Source organism: Puma concolor, chromosome E4 (assembly GCF_028749965.1).
Source record: "Puma concolor isolate L17-30 chromosome E4, mPumCon1.1.hap2, whole genome shotgun sequence".
Taxonomy (NCBI): domain Eukaryota; kingdom Metazoa; phylum Chordata; class Mammalia; order Carnivora; family Felidae; genus Puma; species Puma concolor.
In genome coordinates, this window is record NC_141683.1 from 12068659 (window position 1) to 12083544 (window position 14886).

The 14886-nt window shown below is 42.9% G+C and overlaps 1 protein-coding gene across 2 annotated transcripts in view; it reads right to left on the bottom strand.

The window, feature by feature from the left end:
* The window catches only part of MARK1 (microtubule affinity regulating kinase 1), a 119562-nt gene extending 106686 nt beyond the window's left edge, over positions 1-12876 (bottom strand). For both annotated transcript variants that reach the window (XM_086693948.1, XM_086693947.1), the window contains exon 1: positions 12767-12876. In XM_086693948.1, coding sequence (XP_086550074.1) covers positions 12767-12817 — 51 coding nt within the window. In that variant the 5' untranslated portion in view covers positions 12818-12876. The remainder of the gene's footprint in view (positions 1-12766) is intronic.
* Positions 12877-14886: the final 2010 nt, after the last annotated feature.

A 14886-nucleotide genomic window follows, 5' to 3' on the forward strand; every position in this document is an offset into this window, starting at 1 on the left:
ATCAAACAAGTATGGACATTTCTGAACACCCATTTTCAAAAAGCTTATTCCAGTGTCTCTGTAGTACAGTAGGCAAGATAGTGTGAAAGGTTCTCCAAGAAAAAACACACTTTTTTAAAAGTGTACTGATGAGCTTGAAGAGAAACATCCAAGGGAAAAATAAACAAACATTTAAAATCTCCAGCTGAAAGCAATTACAAAACCCAGCACTGCCCTGGGGTCCACATACTAAGCTTGGGACCTACTACAACACTGGAGAGCTGAATTTAAAACTCCTTCATTGAGTTTGGGACACCTTTAGGAGACTGAAATGTCCCAGGTCAGGGGCTCCTGGCTGGCTCAGTCAGTAAAGCACGTGAGACTCTTGATCTCGGGGTTGTAAGTTTGAGCCTCATGTGGGAAGTAGAGATTACTTAAAAATAAAACCTTAAAAAAAAAAATGTCCCAGGTCAGCAGGGGCTCCCAGTAGGAGCAAAACAAATCCTCTCTAGAAGTCATCCTCAGTTCAGACCCCCAAGTTTCACACAGATAAAACTCAGGCAAATACGAGTTCACCCACAAAGACCAGCAAATACAGAAAAAAACAAGCCACAGGGAATGAGAATCAGCAGACACAAACCATAAAGCTAAAGCCCCAGGGACTTCATATAGTGGAATTTCCAGATACAGGAAGTAAATACATATTGAACGTTTAAGGAAATGAAGATGAAATCACAAAAACAAGCAAAGACCAAAAAACTATAAACTAGTCCAGACTGGTTTGAGGGAAAAATTTAGAACTTTGAGAATGAAAAATAAAATTCATGAAATTACAAATTTAACAATGAGGAAAGAGAAGAGTGGAACATGCATCCAACACTCCACTAGTTTGTGTCCAGCTCAACACAGGGTGCTGACGGGAACCAGCATATGCTAGATGCCGGGGGTAGGGGTATGGTGAGAACAACACGGGCTGCTCAGGATGCTGCTGTTTCAGAAGAACCACAGTACAGCAGACAGACACCAGAGGGAGCAAGAGCTTACAGCTCCTAAAAAACACAACCAGGAAATCCCTCTAATCAGGCATCTACAAGCACACATCCAGGAAAGACACATCTACAGGAAAGGTTTGAGAGCCTTGAGAATCTCTAGCTGGACTGAATGGCGAAGATCTTTCAATGTAAGGGGCCGCCTGGGTGGCTCAGTAAGTTAGACAGCCGACTCCTGATTTCGGCTCAGGTCACATCTCAAGGTTTGTGAGTTCGAGCCCTGCACTGGGCTCTGTGCCAACAATGTGGAGTCTGCCTGATATTCTCTCTCTCTCAAAAAATAAATAAGTAAAGCTTAAAAAAAATCTTTCCATTATTAAGCCAGTCCAGAAAGACTGGGAGAGGTAGCCATTTTTTTTTAATGTGTGGATACTAACAGAGTTATAAAGAACAGAAATAAAGGGGGAAACGGCCCAATCAAGGGAAGGAAATAAATCTTCAAAAAAAAAAAAAAAAAAAAAAACCCAACACTGAAGAAACAGGGGTATATGCATTACCTGGCAAAGAATTCAGAATGATAGACATAAAGATGCTCAATGAGGTCATGAAATGATAAATGAGCAAAATGAGAATTTCAACAAAGAAACTGAAAATATAGAAGATAACCAAACAAATTTTGGAACTCAACTCAAGAATACAATAACTCATTAGGGAGGTTCAATCACAGATCAAGCAGAAGAAAGAATGAGCAAATTTGAACATTTTCTTGAAATTATCCGGCCACAAGAACAGCAACAATAATAGCAGCAGCAGCAAGAAAGAAAAAAAGAAAAAAAGAGTGAAGAAAGTCTAAGGGAATTATAGGATACTGTCAAATAAAGCAATATATGCATTATGGGAGTCTCAGAAAAAAAAAAAGAGAAAAAGAGACAGAAAGCTTATATTTTTAAAAAATGACCAAAAAGTTCCCAAATATGAGGATGAAAATGGACATACAGATTTCCAGATGCAAGAAACCTAACAGAATTTAAACAGGATGAATCCAAAACAGGATGAACCCAAAAATGTCCTCACCAAAACACATTATAATCAAATATAGTCAAAGGTCAAAGAGAATTTTGAAAGTAGCAAGATAAAAATTCCTTGTCATGTACCAAGGAACCCTCATAAACTTATTCACAGATTTCTCAGAAGAAAACTGGCAGACCAGAAAGAGTGCAATAAAATATTCAAACTGCTGGGGGAAAAAAAAAAACTTGCCAGCTAACAATGCTATATCCAGCAAAACTGTCCTTCAAAAATTAATAAAAGCTTTCAGAAGAAAAAAAAAAAAAAGCTGAGAGAGTTCATCACCACTAGACCTGCCTAATGCTTAAGGGAGTCATTCAAGTTGAACAAAAAGACACTAAATAGTAACAGGAAACCATATGAAAATATAACTTCACTGGTAATGGGAAAAATAAACAAAAACACAGAATATTGTAATATGGTATGTAAATCACTTTTATCCTGGCATATAAAACACAAAAGTATTTATAAAACTAAAACTATAAAATATGTTAATAGATACACAATACAAAAAGATATAATTGTGACAACAACAATATAAAGTGTGAAGAAGGAAGAAATAAAAGCAGAATTTTTGTATGAGATTGAAGTTAAGCTGCCATCAGCTTAAAACAGATTGTCATAACTGTAAAATGTTTTATGTAAGCCCCATGGTAACCACACAGAAAATACCTAGAGAAGATACAAAAGAAAATGGAAAAAAAAAAAAACACTCAAAGCATGTCATTAAAAAAAATAACAACGAAACACATAGGTAGACAGCAAGAAAGGTTAAGAAAGACAAAAGAATGACAAAACAGAGAAAAGACAAATAGGAACATTATAGAATGATAAAGTGGTCAATGGGCCAAAAACATACAACAATTATAAGTGTTTATAGACTCAACATGAGAACATTTAAAATGTATGAAACAGATACTGGCAGAATTGAAGGAAGAAATAGACAGCAACACAGTAACAGTTGGAAATTTCATCAACCCGTTTCCAACCATGGATAGAACATCCAGACAGCTATCAAGAAGAAAACTGAGGACTTGAACAACACTACAGACCAAAAGGTCCAAACACACATATTCAGAACATTTCACTGAATAGCAGCAGAACTCATTTTTATCAAATGTAAATAGAAATTTCCCAGGATAGGGCACATGTTAGGTACAAAACATGTCTTGCAAATTTAATAATACTGAGATTATACTGAGTATCTTATCCAAACTAATGGTATACAACTAGAAATCAGCAACAGAAGAAAACTGGAAAATGTGTGAAAGTTAAGCAACATATTCTTGAGCAACCATTGGGTCGGGAAGAAAGCAAGACAGAAATTATAAAATATCTCGAGACAAATGAAAACAACGTACAATCCTCTTTCCTTCGGCAGCAGGGACAGATTGTGCAGCTACGGCCAAGATTAAGGCTCCACACCTTTGCGGCAAGGAGGAGGAGCTGGTTGAACAGATGGGAGACCTGAAGGTGGAGCTGTCCCAGTTGTGCGTTGTGGAAGAGACAGGTGGCGTGGCTTCCAAGCTCTCCAAGATCTGAGCTGTTTGCAAATCCATCACCCGTGTTCTCACCACCATTAGCCAGACTCAGAAAGAGAACCTCAGGAAATTCTACGAGGACAAGAAGTACAAGCCCCTGGATCTGTGGCTGAAGAACACACATGCCGTGCGCGCCCTGCTGAACAAGGATGAAAACCTGAGGACCAAGAAGCAGCAGTGGAAGAAGCAGCTATGCCTACTGGGTTAGTATGGGTCAAGGCCTGAGCATGGGCATCAGTAAAATAGTAACAAATTGGAGAAGAAAGAAAGGAAGGAAGGAAGGAAGGAAGGAAGGAAGGAAGAAAGAAAAGAAAAGGATAGAACAGAATAGAATATACAAAAACTTACAGGATATAGCAAGAGTAGTACTAAGTGGGAAGTTCATAGCAATAAAGACCTTAAAATTAAAGAACAAAAAAGATTAAAAAACAAAAAGAATGTTCTCAAATTCCACCTCAAGGAACTAGAAAAAAGAAAAACCTAAGCCCAAAATTAGTAGAGGGAAATCAGAATAAAGATTATAGAGGTAATAAATGAAATACAGAATAGAAAAAAATTTTTTTTTTTTTAATTTTTTTTTCAATGTTTTATTTTATTTTTGGGACAGAGAGAGACAGAGCATGAACGGGGGAGGGGCAGAGAGAGAGGGAGACACAGAATCGGAAACAGGGTCCAGGCTCTGAGCCATCAGCCCAGAGCCTGACGCGGGGCTCGAACTCACGGACCGCGAGATCGTGACCTGGCTGAAGTCGGACGCTTAACCGACTGCGCCACCCAGGCGCCCCTAGAAAAAAAATTTTTAAGTCAACAAAGAATTTGTTTTTTGAAGAAAAAAAAAATCAACAAATGAAAGAATCTCTAGTCAGACTAAGAAGAGAGAGAGAGAGAGAGAGAGAGAGAGAAGAACCTAACAAAATCAGAGGAAACATTACAACTTATGCCATAGAATTAGAAAGGATGGTCAGAAACTACCTTAATTACATACCAACAAGTTGGATAACCTACAAGAAATGGAGAAATCCCCAAGAACATAAAATTGACCAAGACTGAACTATGAAGAAAAAGAAAATCTGAACAGATCTACACTAGTAAGGAGAATGAATCAGTAATCAAAAACTTTCAGCAAAGAAAAGCCCAGGACCAGATGGCTTTCTGGTAAATTCTATAAAACACTTAAAGAAGAATCAACATCAGTCTTTCTAAAACTTTTCCAAAAATTGAGGAGAGGGAAACACTTTCTAAGTCATTGTATGAGGCCAGCATTATTCTCATACCAAAACCAGAAAAAGATGCTACAAGAAAACCACAGGCCAATAACCTTGATGAATATACATGGAAAAATCCTAGATGAAATATTAGCAAACCAAATTTAACAGCACATTAAAAGAATCATACATGATGACCAAATGGGATCTATCCCTAAGATTCAAGGATGGTTCAACACAGGTAATCAGTGTAATTAACATTAACAGAACAAATGATGAAAATCACATGACCATCTCTATTGATGCAGACACGGCATTTGACAAAATTCAATGCCCTTTCATCATAACAAAAAACAAAACCTCTCAACATACTAGGAATAGAAGGTAATTACTTCAACATAATCAATACCATATATGAAAAGCCCACAGCTAACATCATACTCAATGATGAAAACCAAAAGCTTATTCTCTGCTATCAAAAACAAGGATGCCTCCTCTTGCCACTTATATTCAACATAGTACTGAAAATCTTAGGATTTTGCCTAAGCAATTTGGCAAGAAAAAGAAATAAAAGCCATACACACTGGAAAGGAAAAAGGAAAAGTATCTCTGTTTGCAAATGACATGATTTTATATGTAGAAAACCATATGACCTCCACCAAGAAACACAAACAACTGTTAGAATTACAAACAAATTCAGGGCATCTGGGTGGCTTAGTTGGTTGAGAAGCTGACCCTTGATTTTGGCTCAGGTCATGGTCCCAGCCCAGGGTCATGGGACAGAGCCCTGTGTCGGGTTCGGGTTCTGCACTGAGCATGGAGCCTGCTTGGGATTCTCCCTCTCTCTCTCTCTCTCCCCCTCCCTCCCTCTGCCCCTCACCCCTGCTCTCTTTCCCTCTCTTTCTCTCTCTCCCTCTAAAATAATAAAAAAGAACTAAAAACGAATTCAATAAAATTGCAGGCTACAAAATCAACAAATAAAAATCACTAACAACAAGTGATGTGAAAAGAAAATTAAGAAAACAACCTCATTTACAATAGCATTAAAAAGAATGAAATATTTAGTAATAAATTTAACTAATGAAGCAAAAAAATGTCTACCCTGACAACTACAAAACATCACTAAAAGAAATTAAAGGAGACACAAATAAATGGAAAGACATCTGTGTTTATGATTTGGAAGATGTAACACTGATAAAATATCCACACGACCCAAAGAGATCTACAGATCAACAAAATTCTATCAAAACCCCAATGCCATTTTTTTTACAAAAAAAGAAAAAAATCCTAATATTCATAAGGAACCACAAGGACCCTGAATAGCCAAAGCAATCTTGAGAAAGAAGAACAAAGATGAAGGCCTCACAGTTAGGACCTCAGAGCATATTACATTGCTATAATAATCAAAACAGTATGACACTGGTATAAAGACAGGCATACAGACCAATGGAAGAGAATTGAAAGCACAGAATAAATCTATGTATATATGGTTAAATGATCTTTTATTGATAAGAGTACCACGAATACACAAGGAATGAAAGACAATCTTTTCAACAAATGCTGCTGGGAAAGCCAGATCTCCCCATGCAAAAGAATGAAATTGGACCTCTTATATCATACACAAAAATTAACTCAAAATGCATTAAAGACTTATATAACACCCGAAACTGTAAAATCCCTTAAAGAAAACACAGGGGAAAAGCTTCATTACAATGATCTTGGCAATGATTTCCTGGATATAACACAAATATCACAGGCAATCAAGGCAAAAAGTGAAAATGTGGGGAACTACGTCAAAGTGAAAAGCTTCTACACAGCAAAGGAAACAATCCTCACAGTGAAAAGACAAACTATAGAGTGGAAGAAAGTATTTATACACCATATATCTGAAAGGGGTTAGTATCCAAAATATGTAAGGAACTCCTACAATTCAACTGAAGAAAAAAAACAAAAAACAAAAAACCCTGATTCTTTTAAATAAATGAACAAAGGACGTGAGAAGACATTTTTTTCAAAGAAGACATCTAAATGGCCAACAGGTATTTAAAAAGATGCTCAACATCACTAATCATCAGAGAAATGCATATCAAAACCACAACGAGATTATCACTTCATATCTGTTAGGATGGCCATTATCAAAAAACAAAACAGACAAAGATATGGAGAGATTGGAGCCCTTGTGCGTCGTTGGTGGGAATGTAAAACGGTGTGGCCATTAGGGAAAAGAATATGGAGGTTCCTCAAAAAATTTTTAAAATAGAACCTATAATCTGGCAATCCATTTCCAGATATTTATTCAAAAGAATTGAAATCAGGATCTCAAAGAGATATTTGCAATCCCACGTTCATTGCAGCATTATTCACAACTGCCAAGTTATGAAAACATCCCAAATGTCCATCAACGGAAGAATGGATAAAGAAATGTGTGATATACATTCAATGGAGTATTTCTGCCATAAAGGAAGGGAATTCTGTCATGCTACATTATGGATGAATCTCGAGGACATTACACTAAGTGAAATTAGCCTATCATAGAAAGATTGACACTGCATGATTCCATTTAACTTAGTCAAACTTATAAAAGCAGAGAGTAGAATTGTAGTTGCCAGGGGCTGGGAAAAGAGGAAAATGGGGGAGTTGCTACTCGATGGTATAAAGTTTCAGTCATGCAAGATGAAAAAGTTCTAAAGACCTGCTATACAACATTGAGCCTACAGTTAACAATACTGTACTTAGTTTAACAGAGTAGATTTCATGTTATGTGCCTACCACAATTGAACACAATTTAACAGTAAGATTAACTGATTTAAATACGGCTAAAGAGATTTAGCCAACTAAAAGATAAATCTAAATATTATATAACTGTTGCAGATAGTATAGGGAAACAATGAAATGGGGGGGGAAAAGGAGAGTTTAAGACATATGTAGGATAGAATGAGAAATTTTAACGTATCTAATGAGAGCACTGGAAACACTAGAGAGAACAGAGATAAGTTAATATTTAAAGAGAGCATGCTTGATTCAGTTCAGAAGTGATGAAAGATACAAATCCACAGATGATAAATCCAAACAAATCATGCAGCTTATAGTACAGACAGGCAGTGAACATGTGGGAAAAATGAGTAAGAAGTTAAGGCACACAGAGGAGTTATGGCCTCACGTTATGTAATCAGACTCCCTAAATGAACTGCCACAGGGAGCAGAAACAAGGCTATTTTCAAAAAGATAAAAGTTGGTAAGTATCTAGAACTAATGACAAACAGGAAATCACAGGCATAGGAAGCAAGAAGGAAAAAAGGAAATCCACACCTAAATACACTGTAGTAAAGTCCAACACCTAAAGAAAAGCAGAGACTCTTACAGAGGCGGATGGAACAGACCACCTAGCTACCGGCAGATGACTTCTGAGCAGAATGAAATCAGCAGACCATGAAATACTATCTTCTGAGCAATGGATGAAAATAACTGTCATCTTAGAATTAGAGGCTGAGCAAAACTATCATTGAATAATAAGGGCAAAATACATTTCACATTTAAAAAACAAAGTTTATGGCTAACTATCCTTCACCAAAAGAACTTCAAAGGTGTTCATTGGGAAAAGGGAAAATGACATCCAAAGGAAAGTCTGAGAAGGAGGAAGACATGGTGAAAAAATAATAACTCAAAAACTATGTAGCTGATTTTAAACAATCTGGGCTTAAAAAAAGAAGAGTTAAAAACAGCACTTTGGACAGAAAGGAATAGAAGGTAGAGATGTTTTCTCACAATGGACTGTCAGACCAGAAGTGTGGACTGTGCACAGACCGATGATCAGCTACAGCAGAGAGCACTGCTTGCTGCAACCGTGTCAGAATTTTTCTTAGAAACGTGAGCCATACCTTAAGGGATTTGTGAGTTTGGGATGAGGCGGAAAGAGCAGGGCACTTGAGACAGAGAAAATAGCAAAGTTTCAAAATAAAGATGAGCAGGACATAGCCTGTTCTTCCTCTAATAACGCATTTTATATCATTTCATATATTCTTTTAAAATTTCTAAGACAAAAACAAACAAACAAAAAAAAAGAAAACACCTCTAAGAAGCAACAGCATGAGTGCAGCAACAGTGGAAGATGTCAGAGATCATAACCTTGGGTGGTCAGTTGACTTTCTGAAGGCTTCTGCCTCTGTCTGTACTATGCAATATTTACCATAACTTCCCAGTGTCACTAACTTAATCTGATGATAAATGAAAAAATTCAAAAGGGGAATGTTCCTGCACTGATGTCTTACAGATTACTACTAGATGCTCTGCTGGGTGCTGGGGATACAGAATAAAAGGGACAAAATAAGCCAGCAATGAGAGTGCCGTAGGATAGGTACTGTGACATGTGAGGTGTGCACAGGTACCCAAAGGTAGTGGCAATGGCATGTTCTCTCTTGCCTTTTCACATTACTAACAATGATTCCCACAGCACAAACTACTGATGGCGCCTCATACACGCTAAGCACCTGCTACACTCATCACAGTGAGTTTCACACCTATCCAAAGAATCACCTTCAAAGGTTTTATTATTAAAAGATTCAAAGTTAAGTTTAACCAAAACATTCCAAGAAGGGGTCAAATCAATTATCTTCATACTGATTAAAATTCATCACAGAAAGCGAGTCGGGGCCTTTTGCATTCATAAAAATCAGCACGATCAGAGTTTTTCTGAAACACAGAAAAACAATTTATCTTGCTTCATTTAAAAGCACCTACAAGTAATGGTAATAGATTGCCTACGGTCATGCTGGCACTAACCAAGCATAATCTAAGGGAAGAAAAAAAAATTTCAAATACCCATTCTTTTTCTGGATTCTTCCCAACCTAAAATCAAACACATTTTGCGTAAATTAATTCTATCATCTGTAACGTGCCTTTTCTACTTGGCTATGAAGTGTTGATGGCATGAAAAGTTCATCATTGGTTATCTTGTGGTATTTAGCCATTTCAGGCCTACCACTGATGCACACACAAATCCCTTCACCCATGAGAAAAGAACTCCTGAAAAAGTACACACAGAATGTTCTCAAAGAAAAGCAATTCTTGCTGCCTCTACTAGAGACAGTGGTAGTAACAGGAGATTAGTGGTGTAACACACCTCTTTTGAAACCCTTAATTTATCCTCAACATTTATTAGTGACACACATGGGATAGGTATTGCATATTCCCAAGAATACAAAATCCAAATATGTTCACATGACTAAACAAAATTTTATATTAGCTGAAAATGACAATAACACACAAAGATGGTTTTTTTAATTGCCCTGTTTAAAACATTTCCAGCAGTGAAAGAATATTTTTAGTTATGTCCTTAATATTTCAAAGAACCTAGAAACCTTTACAGTCATATGAAAATAAATTTTCACAACCATCTTTTTAAATATGTCACTTGAACTGAAAAGGACTGCCAACGACCATCTTGATTGTCTTACTGGCATTAACATATTAGCTCACAAGCAGGTTTGTTCTTTATTTCATTGATGAGAGGGGAGTAAAAACGGATTAGGACACTTACTGCAGGCCAGAGAATACAGAGAGATAACAGCAACGACTTAATAGCCATCTCTGGTAGTCCCTTTGGTAAACACCTATGGCACGCACAAACCAATTTAGCCCTATTTACACAATTTTCTACTGTACATGATTTGTTCGGGATTATATTTCGGGTAAGCTGCTTGAGGGGAGAGGCCTTATCTTAAGTAATACTTCTGTATGCCTTCCAGCTCAAAAACAAAGCTGGGCGCACATTAACTGATAAATTAACAGCCAGAGTGTAACAATAAATACTTTCCACAAATTGGGACAGATTAGGCAATTGGGAGAAAATCAGAATTAGATAAAGTAAGGTACAGGGGAGATACAGTCATTTACAACACAAGGACAGAAGACAAGACCGTAAACGTGACTTTGAAATAACATGTTCAGAACCGGAGCGAATGTGTTTATACAGCATGATTATTTTCAGAAGGTACAACAAAATTTATCACACAATTACTGCTTTGCTTAAAAATCCACTAGGGTCTTTTTTTTTTGGGAGGGGGGCAGGGGTCTTACTTGTGATGCTGCAATTTGTGCTATTCCTTGATGCATATTCTTACAATGCTATCCCATGTCCTTAAAAAGTACCTTATTCACGCACACTTATGGAAAGAGCTTTACTATTGGAAATCCAAAAGAAAATACAAACAATGTATTTTTCCACTCTTCCTAGGTTAGCACACAGTGTTTTACTAATAAACACAAAGGTCATCCATCATCTATCCTACTTTCCATTCACACTGAAATGACACACTGAATGACAAGAACCTTTTTAGAGTTCCAATTAGAAAATTTCTGTACCAAAACTTGACTTGAAGATCAAGTTTAACCAAATTTTTCACCCCCCCACCCCCGACCTCCTTCAATGTCCCAATCAAAACTGTGCATCAATTATTTATTTTTTAAAACACTTATGATGCAAAATGAAGTTATAATTTATGCTGGCAGCAGCCTTACACCGTGTTGACCATTTTAAATGCATGACAAGCTAGCGAGGACAAAAGCACACTCTGAAATACCTTCCCAGGTCTTCTAACAATAGTCTCTTACTAGAATTTCTTCTCCCTTCATATAATTATATTAAGTTTCTGTGTTCCCCTGCGCTCCCAAGATTAAATAATCTGTTTATACCAGCCGCCAACACTTCAGAGGGGAGTTTGTGTCTTCTCCTGCATACCTTTTGTCTAAGAACGCCAAAGCACTTCATATTTTTATGTTACCAACCATACGACGGCACTGGTCCACTGAGAGCTGGAGTCTAACTTAAACTAGACCACCAGACAGATCTGGACGGCCCACCAAACTTGGTACCTGCTAGCTCCTTAAAAAGCAGTCAGAAAATCAGCCAAGGTCCCTATTTACAAGTCATGCGGATTTAAAAAAAACAAAACAAAACAAAAACGAGGGTGGGGGGGTGGGGGGGGAAACAAACCCTTCTCCACAAAGAAACTCACACAGACACCCACACACAATTGTACTTTTCAGAAGGTGGGAATACAACTGATCTGGTCCTTTTGGTTTTCAAGAGTTGAAACACCAGGGACATCTGCATCCAGATAAAAACTCCTGAGGGCAATTTGATCAAAGACACAGCAAATCCTTCCTTCAAAGAAATGCACCGTGTGACACTCCAAGGAGGAGGAGAGATATTTAAAGTAAAACCTGCCCTGAATTATCGCCCCAGACTTGAGGAAGGGAATGAAAAGCCGCTGGCTTCCTACGGCTTTTAAACGTTTTTGCTGTAACCCCAGGGCCACAGAGGCTGTCCGGGAAATTCTTGTACTCATCTCTCCCGAAGAGTATCTCAGCAGCAGGAACTCATCCACACAAACACACACATCCATCCTACTACCGCTCTGCCCCTTCCCTTCTGACCTTCCGCCGGCGGAGCCCACGACCCAAAATGGGACACAGTGTTACAAAAAGCAAAGTCATGGGGCAATGCAGGGGGGTGGGGGTGCAGGGGACCGAAAGGGCCAGAAGAGCGGGGGGGGGGGGGGGGGGGGAGGCAGTCAGCCGGCTCGCCCGCGGCGGCGGAGCGAACATTCGGGTGGGGATACAGCATGCCGAGGGACAAATACAGCAATCTGGGATGCCCACTCTGCCCTCGCCCGTGCCTCCCTGCCCTCCATCAGCCCGTCCTCTCCGGGAGGACCACCCAGGACGGGGCTCCCCGTACAGCCCCCGCCCTCGCCCTGCAGGGAAAAGCAGCGAAATGGGGTTGGAATGAAAAGGGGGCAGAGCGGCGGGCGAGGGGCACGCCGGCTCCAGGTGGAGACCGTGCGGCGGCGGCGGCGGCCGCTCGGGGGACCCGGGGGCGGCCCGGCGGAGGGCGAGGCGGGGGTCGGCCCGGGGTCTCGCCCCCGCCGCTCCCGGGAGGAGGGGGTGTGTGTGTGAGGGGAGGGGAGAGGCTCGGGTTACTCACGTTCTCCGTGTCCCGCTCGTTCACCGTCGGCAATGGCGTCCGGGCCGACATTTTGTGCGGGCGGCGGGGTCGGGCCGGGGTCTCGCCGGCCGGGCTGGGGTGCGGGCCCGCGGGGGCGGGGGGGGCGAGCGGAAGGGGGGGGTGCGGGCGCGGGGCCGGGCCGAGCGGCTCCCGCAGGCCGCGGGGCGGTGCAACAAGCGGCCCCGGCGGGGCGAGGGGGAGGAAGACGCGGAGGAAGGGGAGGGGGAGCCGCTTCCCGCGGCGGCGCCGGCGGGGGGACGCGGGCAGGAGCGAGGGCGGGCTCCGGGCGAGGGCGGTTGCCCGGCGCGGGCCGGGCGGCGAGGCCGGCGGGATGCGGCGCCGAGGGGAGGGGTGGGGAGGCGGGGAAGGGGGGCCGGGGTGTGGGGGGGGGGGGCGGCGGCGGCGGCCGGGCCCCGCTAGGCTCCCCGGGCCATGGCTGAAGGTGAGCTCGCCCCGCAAATCACTGCCCGGCTCGTCCCGGCGAGCGCGGCTCGGGCCCGGGAGCCGCGGCCCTGACAGCGCCGCCCGCGCCGCGCCCCGCGCCCCGCCTCAGGTGTGCGGCGCCGCCCGGCCGAGCCGCAGCCACGCGCCCGGGGCCCAGCGGCGGCGGCGCCCCGGCTCCCGGCGCCCCGCTGCCCGGCGCGTCCGTCCCGGCTGCTCGGCGCGCTCGCCGCCGCCGCCGCCGCGCCTCAGCCGGAGGAGCGGCCCGAGCCGGCTGCGCGCGGAGCGGCGGGCGCGGCACGCAGCGCCCAGAGGCACTTGGCGGCCGCCGCCGGGTGGGCGGGCGCCAGCCGAGGGGGCCTCTCCATTCATTCCCTCATTAGGGATGCGGGGCCGCTCCTCCCCCTCCTCGCGCGCGCTCTCGCCCGCGGGCCCCGCTGTTTATTTTTGTTTCTCGCCCCACCCGCGGAGTACGGTCGTCTGAGAGCCTCTGGTGGCTTTTATTTGTACTCGTGTTTGGGTTTTGCCGGGCGAGGTGAGAGGGCGCTGGTGCAATTAAGCGGCCCCCTTTTGTCCGTTTCATCGGGAAGAATGGGTGCGATCCTCCGCCGCCAGTCTCCCACCTCGGGACTTGGCCCGTGCTTAAATTCTGCTCCCCCGCCCCCGTTTCCAAGCTTTCTCACTTCCCGGGCACCCCTGAGCCCCCTCTCAGTCCCCTTCTTCAGGGAGCCGTTGGGTTCAGGGTCACCCTAGTAGTTGGGCAAAAGGCACAAAAGCCCCCCCACCCCCACCCCCACCCCCTCCCCCCGGAGGCGCCAGCAAGCCTCCGCGGGTTGCACAGGGCTCGGGCCGGGCGGCCAGCCGAGGTGCCCGCGCGGGGCCGCCTCCTCCGGAATGGGGCGGCAGAAGAGGTCGCCCGGCGCCCACCGCAGCACCCCCGGAGTGGGTGAGACCGGGAGTCCCAGTGTCTACACTGGCTGATCGTCACTTCCTGGGACACAAGGAAGTGTCATTTAGGCGAGCTTGTTTAGGGAGGGTGGAGAGCTGTGTTTGATTTTGGCCCAGTCCTATCTCCTCCAGGTGGCTTCCTCACCCTTCCACCCACCTGCCTCCCACATTATCCTTTAGACATCCCCGTACAATGCAGTTGTCCAGGGCCCATTAGCCCTTTAAACAGCAATCCCACTTCTTTCTATCTTATCCGGGAGCTTACATTTTGCACACTCAGCCTCTAGGACAAAAACCACACCATCGCTCTATTCTTCTTTCCAATATTTCTTTTTCACTTCCTTGCATGGGTGGACAGGAAGATAAAAGGAGCAATAAATAGATAGAAGGGGGTAGATCCAATTTTTGAGCTACTTTCCCAAGCCTCCAATGGGAGTCTTAAGATGATGGGAAATCCTCCTCTCTCCTGAAGTTCATCCATTTGAAGGAAGAATCCGTGCACCAGATGGTTTTTATCCTGACTCATTAAAGGTTGTTTCTGAAAAGTTAACAGTCGACCCTTAAAACATGCTGGGAGAGACCTAAAATAGCACATACAAAGATACTCTGAGAAAAAAATTCTCACCCAGCATATATTCACTTCTAGAACACCATCCATGGATTTATTCCCTTAGCAGTTTATCTTGTAAACACTTCTCCACTTCACAAAA